The sequence below is a fragment of the Lolium perenne genome, chromosome 4 (genome assembly GCF_019359855.2).
Source record: "Lolium perenne isolate Kyuss_39 chromosome 4, Kyuss_2.0, whole genome shotgun sequence".
NCBI classification, from domain to species: domain Eukaryota; kingdom Viridiplantae; phylum Streptophyta; class Magnoliopsida; order Poales; family Poaceae; genus Lolium; species Lolium perenne.
Window position 1 is genome coordinate 350199273 of NC_067247.2, and position 15061 is coordinate 350214333.

The following is a 15061-nucleotide window of genomic DNA, read 5'->3' on the forward strand; positions in this document are numbered from 1 at the left end:
ACCTACCTGTCACTAGTGATGCATACACCAGTGATTGCACACTAGTGACTGGTAGCTTGCCTGTCACTGATGAACAAAAACTGCCTGTCACTAATAAGCGTTTCTGCAGTAGTGAATTCGGCCCTCGTTTTGTCCCAACGGCTCAATTTTCTTGGGGGGTATAAATACACCCCCTTCTTCCTCCTTGGGCTGTTGCTTCTCTCACTCTCTCTCTCCTCCATTGTTGAACTAGAGAAGCTTGCTCTATCTCTCAATCCCTCCATGATTCTTGCCCCCATTTGAGGGAAAAGAGAGAGGAGATCTAGATCTACATTTCTACCAATCAAATCCATCTCTTTGTGAGTGGAATCCTCTAGATCTTGATCTTGGTGTTCTTTGTGAATTTCTTTGTTCTTCCTCTCTTATTCCCCCAATAGCTTTTGTAGCTTTGGTGGAATTTGAGAGTGAGGGACTTCCATTGCATTTGGTGCATCAGTTTGAGTTCTCCACGGTGATTCGTGGTGGTGAAAGCAAGAAGGTTGTTACTCTTGGGTTCTTGGAACCCTAGACGGATTCTAGACCTTTGTGGTGATTTATTGGAGCCTCCAATTAAGTTGTGGATGTGTGCCCCAACCTTTGTGTAAGGCCCGGTTTCCGCCTCGAAGGAAATCCCTTAGTGGAACCATGACCTAAGCCTTTGTGGCGAGGGTCACCGGAGATTTAGGTGAGGCGCCTTCGTGGCGTTCGGTGTGTGGTGTGAGTACCGCATCTTGGGGTGAGGCCTTTGTGGCGTTGGTGTGCATCGAGCAACCACACCTCAAGGTGAGCCTCTTGTGGCGTTCGAGAGCACTAAGCCACCGCACCTCTCCACCGGAGATTAGCACTCGCAAGAGTGTGAACTTCGGGATAAATCATCGTCTCCCGCGTGACTCGGTTATCTCTATACCCGAGCTCTTTACTTATGCACTTTACCTTGTGATAGCCATCGTGCTTGAAGTTATATATATCTTGCTATCACATACTTGCTTGTATTGCTTAGCATAAGTTGTTGGTGCACATAGGTGAACCATTGCTTAGAATAAGTTGTTGGTGCACATAGGTGAACCATAGTATATAGGCTCTGGGCATGACAAAGTAATCGCTAGTTTTATTCCGCATTTGTTAAGCCCATCTCGTAAAAGTTTTAAACCGTCTATTCACCCCCCCCCCCCCTCTAGGCGGCATCCGTGTCCTTTCAGCAAGGTGTTGAGGACAAGGGCGCGGGCCGTGACGAGGGACTCGTTGTCAGCGAGGCGTCGGCGAGCTGCTTCTAGCGGCGGAAGTACTCGGTGATCGAGGAGGATCCCTGGGTGAGCTGGCGAAAGGCGTGGTCGAGGTAGATCGCCTTGCTTGCCTTATTGGCGGAGAAGAGCTCGTAGATGGCGAGCCACATCAGGACGTTGTAGTCGTCGGCTAGCCAGGGTCCACCGGTCGGCGCCGCCGCAGTGGTGTCGTCGATGTGGCCATTGAGGCCAGCATGGCCGAGGGAGGCGCGGACGTAGATCACCCACTTGGTCTAGTTCCCTGCGTCGAAGGAGAGGAGGACGGGGGGAGGTGGTGCGGGGCGCGCCAGCCGGGAGCATGGCGGAGGCGGTGGCGGACACAAGGGCACCGAAGGTGGAGTTCATGGTGGAGTTGAGTGGAATACGAGGTTGGATCGGGACGGGTGGCTAGGGTTAGTAGGCGACGCCTAGGGTTTTACCATTAGAACTGTAGTTAAGGTTTAGGGGGAAGCCTCCCACACTTAATACGTGGGGGTTCCGGTGTACATATAGGCACAAGGCCAAAAATCATAGTACAATACATGAGGAGGTACAACCGATATATACACCTAATACATAGGCTAACATGGTGCCAGTAGCTTTGTTTCAGGATTTGATAGTTTATTGTGTTTACTTCTAGGATTAAGAATTCAGGGTTCGATCCTTTGCGAGTTTGGATTATGATATGGACTTTTCTCTTTTTCTGAACGACGCGAATTTTAAATGATCCTTCGTTGTCGTGTTGACACGAATATGGATTGGGTTTGGTACTTTGGTTGCCTAGGGGTTGAGTGCTTGCAACAATTTTTTGCCTACCGGACTATGGATCGCTGAATGGAGATGACTTATTGTCCACAGTGCCGTCGGTGAATCGGAAAGTATGGAAAGAAGTTACTCCGTCAACCACCGCGTCAAGAATATGGGCACCTATCATTAAGCATTAGCAATTAGAAAGCCGCGTAGCTAGGTTTCTTATATCGGACTTCAAGTTCTCTCTATGAATATGCTACTACCAGTGGTAATCAACAATTCAGGGTAGACTGAAGAAATGGGACAACTATATTTCATGAAGAAATTAAGAATCGAAGCTTGAAATGGCAACCTCGCTGTGATAAAATGTCAGCTTGTATAGAAAATGACAGTTCTGATGTTTTTATTCCTCCGGAACGACAAAATATTGTGGGGGCGCAATGATTTGCTACTCACTACACAAAAGTTCGGTAGATGTACTTTATCCACTTCGTTGCTGTATAATTTACCAAGATATACTAATGAGGGAAGGTTGGTACTGGATAGCATCGCAACTAACTAACGGATGGCTTAGTATCCACTGTCTCGAGCACTTAGTCCACTAATTCTTTTCATCTGAACCTTAACAGCTACTACCTTTTACATGATCTGATCCCCTCTTCAAATGAACGCCATAATCTGCACTGGAAAATCTATAAATAAGCGCAGGATATGCCCTACTGCGAGGTGTCTGTGGAGCTGGCCTGTATTGTCATTTTGCTCTTCCCAAATAATGCCCAGCACGACAACAGATATTATAACCCGCTCAATTATGAGACAATATCCACATCCAGGTTGCTCACCAAATCCATCTCAGCTGATACCGTGGCCACGTCAATCTGCTTAACTAATGCCATCAGCAGGGAAGAGCAGCTGACCCGTCTCATCAAACAAGATCTCTCATCTAATTTGCAAAGTACTCTCTCCCTAATTTTTCTCCCCAGTTCGCTGTATCATTATTATCAAGCGTCCGGCCGGAGTTGATAGGTTGCTAATTAACATGGACATTCCATCTAATCCGTATACTTCCGCATAGTTTATTCAGCTGGTGGTCTAGTTATAGCTAGCATTGTCGTAGAAATAATACTCCATATATTGACTTCCTAGTTAAGTTAATACAAATTTTACCACACAATAGATAAACAAAAATGTCCATATTGTTGAACAATGGGATCAGTGCAGTGGGTGTGTGCGGCTACGCGAACGCCTGCGCCTCGATCTCGGCCTTCACCATGGCGGCGTAGAGGCCGTCGCGGTGGTTCGCCAGGAGGGTCTCGTGGCTGCCAAACTCCACTGTCCGGCCGAGGCTCACCACGGCGATGCGGTCGGCGTCTCGCACCGTGGAGAGCCGGTGCGCCACCGTGATCGTCGTCGCCCGCCGCGACACTCGCCGGAGCGCCTCCTGCACGTGCTTCTCGGACTCCAGGTCCAGCGCGCTGCTCGCCTCGTCCAGGAGCAGTATCCTCGACTGCTTCAGGACTGCCCGTGCGATGGCGATCCTCTGCTTCTGACCACCTGATAACTGCACTCCACTCTCCCCAACCTGCCCAATGTTATGAATTGTTAAAATAAAATACGAAACTTATGTCAACATTTTAAATTCAAGTTATTTATTTGAATCAATATGAGCAGTTTTTCTCTACGAGTTGGAAATTCAAATCGTTCTGTACCTGTGTGTCGTAGCCTTGGGGAAGTCCAGAGATGAACTTGTGGATGTTGGCCTCCTTGGCAGCATCCTCGATTTCGGCCCACGAGGCCTTTGGGTTGCCAAACCCAATGTTCTCCCTGATGGACCCGCTGAAGAGAGCCGGCTCCTGGCCCACCATGGCGCACTCTCCCCTGAGCCACTTGAGGTCCAGGTCCCGCACGTCCACGCCGCCGACCATGACGGTTCCCCCGAGGGGGTCGTAGAACCGCTGCACCAGCCACACCACCGTCGACTTGCCGCTCCCGCTCGCGCCGACCACCGCCACCGTGCTCCCGAACTTGACTCGCAGCGAGAAGTCGTTCAGCACCGTCACATCCGGCCGAGACGGGTACGCGAAGATCACTTTCCTCAGCTCCACGTCCATCGGCTTCCCGTCCTTGATCGCCCGCCTCTTGCCGTCCTCGCTGATCGCCGGCCGCCGCTTAAGGATGTTCAGTATGCCGGCGATCGCCGTCGGCGCGCCGGAGGTGTCAGGGGCGAGCCCGGCAAGCTGGCCGACGGAGAAGGAGCTGAGGACGAGGATGAGGAAGATCTTGGACACGTCGCCGAAGGTGGACTTGCCTTGCGTGATGAACTTGGCGCCGGCCCAGAGCGTCACCGTGTAGGCGCCGTACATGGCGCCCTGGGAGAGCCCGAGGATGAGACCCATGTACTGCGACCTCCGCTGTGCCTTTGCCGTGGGACCGTCCAGCGCACGGTTGAACGTGCCCACGATGCCGTCCTGGGCGCAGAGCGCCGCGACTGTGCGCACGTTCGACACGGCGCCAGCGGCGATGCTGCTGGCCTTCGCGTACGCGCCGTCGTCTGACCTGGCGCCCACGTTGATGAGAAGGTTGAGGTAGCTGGCGCCGAGCGTTAGTGGAGTGCAGGCCATGGCTATGAGAGTGAGGCGCCAGTCCAGCCCGAAGCATATGCCGAGGCCGACGCCGGCAGAGCCCACGGCCATGAGCAGCACCGCGTACCGGTCGCCAAACATGGAGCGGAAGGCGATGGCGTCCCTGGCGAGGCGTGTGACGAGGACGCCCATGGCATTGTCGTCCTCGTCGAACCACGCGGGCTCCTGCTGCATGATGGCGCGGAAGAGGCGGTCGCGGACGCGCATGGTGAGCCGGGCGCCGGCCCAGCCGCAGAACCCCTGCTGCCCAGTCATGGTGACGATGCACGCCACGCCGAGGCCGACAACGGCCATGGCCAGGTACCCGATCTGCCGCCTCATTTTGTCCGTGTCTGCGTCGAAGTACACCTGGACGGCCTGGCCAAGGAGCAGCGGGAACACGGAGAACACTGCGCCGGCGTTGATGCCCATCAGGAAACCCAGGATGAGCAACGGCCCTTCCCGACGCTGCAGCTCCCATATCTCAGAGACGTTGAACGAGGTGGCGCCCTTGCCATCGCGGGCGTCCTTGGTGTCCGCCTCCTCCTCCTGGATCGTGCGGATGCCACCGTACCTCGACTTGGACATCGACACGTCGTACCCAGAGTTGTCCATGAAGCTGTTGTACCCTGCTGGGCCTGGAGTTCCGGGGGTGCCGGGCACGGCGTTGTTTGGCTCGGCCCTGCCGCTGTTAGAGGCGAGCTTCACAAGGCCGGCGTAGGGGCCGTTACGGGCCATAAGTTCAGCATGTCGGCCGGACTCGACGACCGCGCCACGGTCGAGCACCGCGATGGTGTCAGCATTGCGGACAGTGGCGAGGCGGTGCGCGATTACGAGCACGGTGCGGCCAACGGAGAGGCGGTCGATGGACTGCTGCACGACGGCCTCGGACTCGGCGTCCAACGCGCTGGTGGGCTCGTCCAGAAGCAGGATGCGCGGCTCGCGGATGATGGCGCGCGCCAGGGCGATGCGCTGCTTCTGTCCCCCTGACATCTGGGTCCCACGGTCCCCAACCTAAATTACACAAAATTTAGTTGTTTATCAGTAAAATTTGTTAGCATACCAGATTGTATATTTAATCAGTTTTGGTCTATTTACCTGCGTGTCGTAGCCGTCGGGGAGGCCTAGGATGAAGGTGTGAGCGTTGGCCTTTGTGCAGGCGGCGATGGCCTCTTGCCTCGTCGCGTTCTCCTTGCCCATCATGACGTTCTCGATGATGGAGACGGCGAAGAGGATTGGCTCCTGCCCGACCATCCCAATCTGCGACCTTAGCCACTTGAGGTTCAGCGACCCCAGATCCTGGCCGTCCAACGTGATAGATCCTGCACGGACACCAACAGATCGATCGTCCCATCGTTCTTACAATGTGTGCAAGCGCGCCAAACGGCAATGTTTGAATGTTTGTACCTCGGGTGGGGTCGTAGAACCTCTCGATGAGCGCAAACACGGTGGACTTGCCGCCGCCGCTGACACCCACGAGGGCAAGCATCTTCGCCGCCGGGACGGTCAGGTTCAGGTTGTACAGGATCAGCGACTCCGGTCGCGACGGGTAGGCGAACTCCACGTCCTTGAACTCCATCCGCCCCCGCACCGCCGACAGGGCGCGCCCGCCAGTCCCGTACGCGTCGATCTCCGGCTCCCGGTCAATGATCTCGAACACCCGCCCCGCGGCCGCTGTCCCCTGCGCGAACTGTGCCGAGTACGATAGCGACAGCGCCAGGCCCCGGCCTCCGACCATGACTCCGAAGAAGCAGGCGATGGCATCGCCCCCCTTGATCTCGCCCTGCGCGACGAGCTTGGCGCCGTACCAGAGCGCCAGCGCCCACTGGGAGTAAGTGACCAGGTAGATCATTCCCATGCCGGCACCCTTGGCGAAGCCCATTTTTATGCCGATCGGGGCCGACTTGTGCAGCCACTCCGCATACCTGTTGGCCAGCCGGTCCTCCATCACGAACGACAGTACCGTCCGGATCGAGCTGATCGCCTGCTGCGCGACATTGCCCGCTGGTTGGTACGACGCCTAGTTATTTCATGATCCGCAGAGCAACACAAAATGTTCAGATTGCAGGTGTGATAAAACAAGGTGTTCACACTTGCAAGTGTCTTAAAATCGTAACAGAAAGTTCAGACTTCAAGTGTTCCTTCAGTCTCGATATGTTCAGACTGCAACTCCTCTAATCTAGATAGATATGTTGAACGATCATTGAGCAAGAAACTAATTACCTCTTCCTTGGCGGTGAGGCCGCCGTATATGGCCTTGTAGGCGAGGCCGCAGGCCATCATGACGGGCGTGACGGCAAGCACGGCGAGGGCGATCCTCCATGACGTTTTGAACCCGACGATGTAGCCAAAGATGAAGGTGAAGACGTGGTGCACAAAACCTGCCATCTAATTTACACACGTACAACGAATCAGGTGGAGGATTTAGTCTCGTCAGCAATTTAATCATTTATGTAAGTACAACCATGTTCTGTGCGATATGAACAAGGCTGTTTTCATCAGCAATTTAATCATTGAGTTAATTTTGTACCTTCTCTCCCATGACTTCTTGGATCTGTGCAACGTCGCTGGAGATGCTCTGCATCACCTCGCCGGTGCTCACCTCGGTGTCGAAGAACCCGATCTCCTGCCGCAGCACGGCCTTGAGGTACTCACGCCGCACCCGCAGCGCTGACCGCTCGCCCACAATCCTCCAGCACATGATCTCTGCACCAACGCGCACACAGGTTCAGCAAGAAGAACATATGTCAGCTAATGTGCCATGGCAGGAAACAAGAAAAAATATATGCTCACCTAGGTATGCTCCTATGACGACAATTACGGCGAGTATCACCATGTACACGCTGATCTGCCTGACGTCCTTCATCATCTGCGTCGTGTCTGAGGTGACGATCTTGTTGACGAAGTTCCCGAAGAGGTACGAGTACCACGGCAGTGACCCGCCGTTGATCATGGCGCCGATGCACCCCAGCACGAGGAGCAGAATGTCCAGCGGCGTCGAGTACTTGAACAGCCCGGTTACGCTGACCGGCTTCCCAGCCCTCGGCTCGAGGTCGTCCTCGTCATCCTCGTAACCGTAGTCACCTCCGCCGCCGCCATCCTCCTCGCTGTAGTATCGACTCTGGCTGTAGGAGGTGGCGCTGACGTCGTATCCGAAGCTGGGTTGCTCCCGCTGCGGCGGGGCCGAGGTCACGTAGAGCTTGTTGCGGTTGTCGCGCGAGAAGGAGACCTCGCGGGAGACCGGCGTGTTCACGCCGCCGCCGTACCTGACCACGGCACCGGAGCCAGCACGGGCGGCCGGGACGGCGACGCTGTCGGCGTCGTTGCTGGCGAATGAAACATCCGGGGCGAGGATGATGGCCTTGCTCGCGTCCGTCACGACGCTCTGCAGCTCCAGCCGCTTGCCGGCGATGCCGCTGACACCTGAACGGTGCACCGCGGACGACGCTATGGACGAGCGGTCATGGTGGAACCGGGTGCCGGACCGGCGCTGCAGGTAGTAGTCCCGCGCCGTCCTCTGGAACAGCGCCGGGCCGCGGCGTGACGCAGTGTCTGACCCGCCCAGACCCCAGGGCCCGACTGCGGCGCCCAGGCCGTGCGGCTGTGCCCAGGACGTGTCCTGCTGCGGCTGCCATGCAACGGAGCTCTGCCACGACATGTCATCGACGACTCCGCGGCCCCGGCGCCGTGGCCCGCGATGGGCAGGGCCGCTGGTGAAGGAGGTGGAGTTCTCCGGTGTCGTGTAGGGGCCTGGGCGGCGCCGGCCCTGCGGCTGCGGGCCGGAGCGGGAGAAGGAGAAGTCGGCCATGCAGGCGCGTTTTCGCGTTGCAAGGCTCAAGCGGCAGGAGGTGGCGCTGGGTTGGATAAAAGGGCGGCCGGATCCGTGGGTGTAGCTTCTGATGCTCGCCGGTTGGACACCAGTGCCGGACGGCCCTAGGATACGACGCCGGCGCAACTGTTTTCTTGTGCCGTGCTGGCCTGTTGCGAGATCACCCTACCGTCAGCTCAGCTGTAATAGCTCGACCCTCCCCTTGTACTCTATCTTAAGCACTGCAATTTTTACATACTCTATATTTCTTTGTCAGTATTTTCCCAACTGTCTCTGTGACAAGTTTTCAGTGTGCCAATTTCACAGTATCATTACTTTATTTCTTGCGTCGTTGTATGATACCAAGTCCGAGGCAAATGCATAGATAAGCACGACAACTTTGGACAAATGGAAGTACAGCACTCGTTCGGATGTATGAATCCATTGTGTATCTTTGTATTCTTGCGCTGCCTGATTCAACACTGCACATCTGTACACTGGGAAGGTGGAGATTGTACCTTGATGTGATCAATCAAAGCTCTCGGCACCAATGGGGAGGACAGGGTCAGGTTGGAACTTGGGCAGCTTGCCAACAGGACCATCTTTTCCATCAGCATTCGTCAGGTTTCGCTGGCCTATGAACACCACATCGTCCCTGCCTGCCCCCAGCCTAACAACAACCCGTCATTTTCATCCTATTTTACAACTATATACGTAGTACTATTTCTCCGCTCTCTGCTCCGTAGTACTGTACAACGACTTGGAAAGCACCAGTATAATTACCTGCTAATGTGATGTTCGCATAGTGGTACGCCGGTCAACAGGGTAACGGTTTCTTGGTCGTAGTATGAGGTAGCGTTCTTCCAAGTGGCGGGGAAACAGCGTGGGTTCATCAGCAGCGGCTAGTGAGAAATTGTCTTGTTCTGGATGAAAGCAGGCACATGGATTTCATTTATATTGAGTAGGTACACTACCGCAGTCAAGCCATTGGGCATCACTATGCATATCAACAGGCTTGAGTCTGGTTCTGAAAAGGAAAACTATGGTTTTCTAACAGAGAGCATGACTGTCATTTTTCTTATCTTTTAAAAAAAAAAACATAACAAGTGTATTCAAGTAAACATTGTGCCACAATTTATATTTTATTTTTACTTTTGCATGGTTCAAAATACTCCAGAAGCATGACATATATGTATCGAGCTAACTGAACCACAATACCAATGGAACTAATGGTTGTGATTTTCTTTTACTACTTCCAAGATCCAACTAACAATCTCTATTCCTGATACTACATAAATAACTTACAGGAGTTACACAAATAGGAAGTGTTTCTTTAGAGCAATAGGACAAAAGTCTAGGCCCCATTTTTCATTAGAAACCTGTTTCATGATTTAGAGTGAAACTTCCCATAAATTGCTGCTGGTTCATCGCTGCTAAAGGGGCATAACCCTGTAGAACAACCAAAAGTTAGACACGCGCCAACTAATCTTGTCTGTGATTATGTGTGTAGTTGATAGAAGGTGTCACAGTAATGTTGTGGAAAAAATTGGCACTCATGGTTTGAAAAGTTAAAATGTAATGCATCCAAACTCAGCTCAACCAGGTTTGAGAAGTTAAAATGAATGCATCTGAACTCAACTCCACCAGTGTGACGTACCTGGTTTCGCTGGGTGCCTCCATGAGGAGCTTGGTGATGGATGCTAGATACAGAAGCAGCCTGTGATTGTCATGTGTATCAATGTCAACTGAATTAAGAATCAGAGTACACTTCTTAATTAAAGGTTGTGCTTGATCAACGTACATGTTCATGGTGATTATTTAAATGCTGTTGTTGCTGATCTACAATTGGCACTGGAACATTTAAAGAAGAGCCTGGAGTTTGCACAGCTCCATCAGTCAAGGATTCTTGATTTCCTGTATCTGCAGACTTGGCATCCTTCTTCCATCTTCTCATCAAATATTTTCGTGGCAACTCCTTTATATTTCTGAAATCAAGGACTTTCAACACATGGCAACACTGGATACCCATTGACTCGAACTTTTTACAGCTACAGACAACAGATAAGTCACTGGATTCAAACCTAACATAGTGTTCCCCAGGTTTATCTGTTACTGCTACTCTATAATCAGATGCAGTTCCAAACTCCCCACAACTGTAAATCACTGAATCCACAAACATCTCGAACTCTCTGCGAAATATTTCAAAAACCACTGGTGTGTACATGTTGGCAGCTTGTCTTAGCATTTTCGAGGGAGGTATTCTAGGGAAGCTCTGGCTTGCATGAAAATCGGCTTGTAGCTCTGCATACCGGTGCTCATCCAGCACTCTTTCGTAGTGCTTGAAGAAAGACAACAGATCAAATTGTGGACTCAAGTACTTTTTCAACACATTACTGACATTTTCTGACTGCAATGAACTTTTTATATCTGCAGTGAATACATGTTGATTGTATGCAGATGCCCATTTATCTCGATCTTCGAATAATTTATGAAGCCACTCATTGTTTCTTAGATCATACTTCTCTACCATAGTTCTCCATCCTAGTAAAAAGCTCTCTTCTTCCTCATAGTCATAAAAACATCTGCTGAGATCCTTTGCAAATGTCTTAGAACCTTGGAAGATGTGATTAAGTTGTTTGACAGTGTTCTGGTACATTTGCCATGGACAAAGACAGTAAACTGTGCCAGGCCATGCCGCTCTAATGGCAACACTTGCTGCCATTGATTGATCAGTCAAGATTGTTTTTGGTTGCTTTCCATCTGTAGCAATCTTGAACGTGTCAAACAACCACTTGAAGGACTCTACTGATTCATCATAAAGCAAAGCAGCACCAAATATGGAAACTTGCTTATGGTGATTCACTCCAAGGAAGAGAGTTAATGGCCTGTCATGTGCATCTATCTTGTAGGTTGTGTCCAAACAAACCACATCACCGAAGTAGCTCAAGTCAATTCTCGATTTGGAATCAGCCCAGAAAATGTTGGTCAGCTTGTCATCCGCATCAAGTTGGACAGCATGAAAGAAAGAAGGATTGTTCAACTGCATGCTCTGCAGATACTTCACAACACCTCCTGCGTCACCAGGTTGCATATTTTTCATACGCTTTGAGTGAAGGGAACTCCTGTAATCTGCTGGAAGGAAATTAACATTTCTAAAAGTGCCTGCCTGCTGCACCAAAGAGCCACCAGGGAAGCTTGACGGTGTTGTGGAATCCTCTGAGGATTCTGCTTCAGTTGTTTGTAACTCAGTAAGTACCCTCTGAGATCTCAGCATATGCATGGTTGACGGAGGTGCTGGCTGATGGTTATGGTCTGCTACAAATTCAGCAATACGATATTTACCATCCAGTGTAATCTTAATTGTCATCCGTGCACGGCATCCTATTCTTGTTTCTGGCCGTGGCCTTTTGACTTCTTTAGCTCCTTTCTTGTCCTTGCGGAAACCTTCTCTTGAGCATACAAAGGTTCTTGACCTTGTGATGTTGTCAGACGATTTGTCCGATGAACTCTTACGAACACTAAAGCCTATGTGTCCAGCATACCTGTTATAGAACTCATATGCTTTGTCCTCATTGTCAAATTCCATGCCAATTTCCGGCACCAGTTTTGCAATAGCGACATCATCTATGGGTTCATCAGAATCAATAACTTTTCTCATTTTCCCCTGGTTGCATCCAGATAACTCGTGATTTAGCATAATGAATTAAACAGAACTAAAAAGGTATACTAAAACAGATTGACAGAACAAATATGCTTTCTGATTATTCTAAGTACAGATTAGTACTATCTCTATCCATAAAAGGATGTCTTAGATTTGTCAAATTTGGATGAATGTAGACACTATTCAGTGTATAGATAGATCCAAATTTAGAAAAATCTAAGACATCCTTTTATGGATGGAGGGAGTATTATTTTTAAACAGACACGTATGGTGTTGGATATGCCATATTAATACCAAAAAATGTGTTGCTCTACTATGAATAACAGGAGCCAATCTGTAATAAGTGCATGGAAGATTAAAAGACACAATTGAAAATCCAGAAGGTGAACAGAGAAGCTCCCCTGATCCATACTAGCCAATGTTAATCCAGTAAACGAACCACATAATTTCACATGAACATTAGTGTTTTTTTCTTGGAAGGACTAAGGAGCGTAAGACAATGATCATTCATAAAAGGAAAAGATATATGTGATTCAATCTTATCAAGTCTATGAACAAGCACCGTAGTTATAGTTATAGGACTTTAAGCAAACATGGCAGGATAGAAAATTATTGAACACAGAACTAGAGCCAACACTGATGAAAACAGAAACAAATAAGTACCAAACATAAGTGGTCATGAACAACTAGGGCCTACCTTTGCCCATGCTATCCCACACGCATTGCATAAAGTCCTCCTTCCCTCTGGTCCACGACGCATATGAGGTGTCGCGTTTGCGCTGATGCCACAGCGTAGGCACCTGAACAACTATAACATAGGAGTTAGAAATTATCTCACTGCCCATGCTAAGTAAAGAAAGAGAGAAAAGCTGTACTGCAATATCAGGACACGCTACACCTTGCTACTCCACAAAGCGACAACTAAAATGGATCGGAGGGAGTATTATTCTGAAGCAATAGGTAGTATTGCAGACAAATAGCAACTCAGCTACCATACCATATGCACAGGACATCCATGGAGCACTTGATTATTTTCAGGCACCCTAGAGAGAAAAACAACATCATTTACCGATAACGTGACTAGTTACTCTAGTAATACACATGATTGCAGGTCCATTTCCACAACTACAAACAGCTCTCTGGAAAGGCTAAATGGACTTGGACTACATCTGGATTTCATATTAACTGTGTGACTGTGTCTCTAAGCTTAGAAAGATAAGCCTTAGCAGTACAACGTCTGACCCTTTGACTGGCCGCTTGGCCAACCAGTCACATTTCTTGTTAAGAGATAAAGATCAAGCTCTGCACATTGGCAAGCGGTTGCTTGCATAATATCTTGGCACACCTTCTTCAGGTTAGTGTTAATGTCGAAATACCTCGCACAGACCAAATGTTGCAAGAGGAATGTTTGATGCACAAAAAGGAATTCACGGTTGTTTCTTCACCTGGTAGGCTCGTCGACCCTGTCTTCCCCTTGGCCATCACCGACACCAACACCAATAGCTCCCTCGCGCTCGAACTGCATCTTACCAAACAGGAACCAGAAAAGGGCAAAGTTTCCTCGAAATTTAACCGGGAACAGGCACTGCGGCGGTATCAGTAGAGCACCACGCAGCAAACTGGGTGGATTGGAGTACCCATCCTAGTAGTAGAAAGAAAAAAGAGCAGGACGAACTTCTCCGGAAAAAAAAATCCAAGCAGCCCAGAGTTCGTCACCAGCGGAAGGAACCGATGCAGGTCCGGTGGATCGGCACTCCGGCACGAAATGGCGGGAATCGGTGGGGGGATTGGCTGGATTTGGGGGTTTAAAGCTAGGGTTTTGGGGGTGGTGGGGGAGAGCCGGATTGGGATTTGGTGTGGGAGATGGCACACGGTGGGCAGTGGGCACGGCGATGGAGCGCCCTATGCCTGCCACGCGCACCTCCCAGCTTCGGGGTAGTTCGGACATTGTCTTTTCAGTGAAGAAGATAGTTTACGCAACTGGGCTGAACAAAGATGGTCGCTTTTGTTTGGTGGGTTGAATTGTGATGGGCTGATGAGTTGAAGCCCTTCTTTTTCTCGAACAAGAGAAGGGCCCGAAGGACCCATCTATCGATGAAGATTGACTCAAAAAAAAACTATCGATGAAGAGATCTCCAAAAAAGAGTTTAGAGTAAAATACAACAACACGTACTTGTCGGCGGGGCTCAAAACTCGGCGTACAAAGTTTAGACGCACGTTTGTTGATTAATCCACGGTCACTAATGGTCAGAGGCGCGGTGGTATGAAACGACGTGGTACGAGCGGGACCCGCCTGCCAGGCCATTTGGCGGTCAGTTGAAGCAGGGAAGGAAGAGGAGAGGTTATATGCAAAATCGTCGTAGGATAAGTACATGTCGAGGGAGCCCTCTCTGTCCTAAATCCCTAAATCGATTCCCCTCTTTGATGAACCCTAAATCGTCGACGGCGCAACCCCACATTGCCGGAAGGAGGAGAAAGATCGTAGCTCCGTCACCATGGTCAACATTAGCTCGAGCAGTTCTGCGCACCATGCTCCCTTCATACCGCTGATCCATTGCCCTTACTGCGGGAGTATGGTGAAGCGCGTCGTCTCTGGGATGCCGGAGCACACCGGCTGGACGTACTTCAAGTGCCAGGATCATGGTGTAAGTATCCTCTTCAGCTTACTGGATTTGTGTTGGATTTACAAAGATTGTAATGTTGGATTGAATAGTACTTTGTGCCATAATGTTGACATTGGTTTGGCTTAAATCCAACAGCGCAGCCGCATCTTTTGGCATTGTGAGCTTGAATATGTGGGTTATTTGCTGGAAAATAACTTTCTGCGAGGAGATGTTGCAACTGATGCACTTGGATGGGCAGAGGAAAGGAGGGAGGAGTTGTTACTTAGGCAGGCAGAAAGAGAAGCAACATGAGTTGGAGGAGGAGCTAAGCAAGAAAT

At 50.5% G+C, this 15061-nt stretch overlaps 2 protein-coding genes across 3 annotated transcripts; both read right to left on the reverse strand.

Moving 5' to 3' along the window:
• Positions 1–3138: 3138 nt before the first annotated feature.
• LOC127301356 (ABC transporter B family member 19) lies at positions 3139–8608 on the reverse strand. Its single transcript, XM_051331580.2, has 7 exons — positions 7445–8608; positions 7182–7357; positions 6875–7039; positions 6059–6671; positions 5750–5973; positions 3740–5665; positions 3139–3612 (listed from the first exon to the last, which is right to left on the reverse strand). Exons 1-7 carry the CDS (start codon positions 8457–8459, stop codon positions 3265–3267), a joined length of 4467 nt encoding a protein of 1488 aa, XP_051187540.1. The 5' UTR covers positions 8460–8608; the 3' UTR covers positions 3139–3264.
• Positions 8609–9570: 962 nt separating this feature from the next.
• Positions 9571–14019, reverse strand: LOC127301357 (protein FAR1-RELATED SEQUENCE 5). 2 transcript variants are annotated; one of them, XM_051331581.2, is made up of 5 exons: positions 13566–14019; positions 12818–12920; positions 10261–12123; positions 10117–10176; positions 9571–9908 (listed from the first exon to the last, which is right to left on the reverse strand). In XM_051331581.2, the coding sequence occupies exons 1-5, from the start codon at positions 13643–13645 to the stop codon at positions 9831–9833; spliced, it is 2184 nt and encodes a 727-aa protein (XP_051187541.1). In that variant the 5' UTR covers positions 13646–14019; the 3' UTR covers positions 9571–9830. The 2 variants fall into 2 exon arrangements, with proteins under 2 accessions (XP_051187541.1, XP_051187542.1); XM_051331582.2 differs by having other exon boundaries at positions 12818–12928.
• Between the last annotated feature and the right edge of the window lie 1042 nt (positions 14020–15061).

What these genes read in the sequence shown, in the direction of transcription:
- LOC127301356 (XM_051331580.2), bottom strand. Translation starts at nt 8,459, where the DNA reads ATGGCCGACTTCTCCTTCTCCCGCTCCGGCCCGCAGCCGCAGGGCCGG. An exon ending in AAGAAGTCATGGGAGAGAAG is followed by an intron (nt 7,040 to 7,181) that starts GTACAAAATTAA and finishes TGTGTAAATTAG; the next exon opens with ATGGCAGGTTTTGTGCACCA. An exon ending in GTTCTACGACCCCACCCGAG is followed by an intron (nt 5,974 to 6,058) that starts GTACAAACATTC and finishes GTGTCCGTGCAG; the next exon opens with GATCTATCACGTTGGACGGC.
- LOC127301357 (XM_051331581.2), bottom strand. Translation starts at nt 13,645, where the DNA reads ATGCAGTTCGAGCGCGAGGGAGCTATTGGTGTTGGTGTCGGTGATGGC. An exon ending in GTGGGATAGCATGGGCAAAG is followed by an intron (nt 12,124 to 12,817) that starts GTAGGCCCTAGT and finishes GGATGCAACCAG; the next exon opens with GGGAAAATGAGAAAAGTTAT. An exon ending in TAAATAATCACCATGAACAT is followed by an intron (nt 10,177 to 10,260) that starts GTACGTTGATCA and finishes TGACAATCACAG; the next exon opens with GCTGCTTCTGTATCTAGCAT.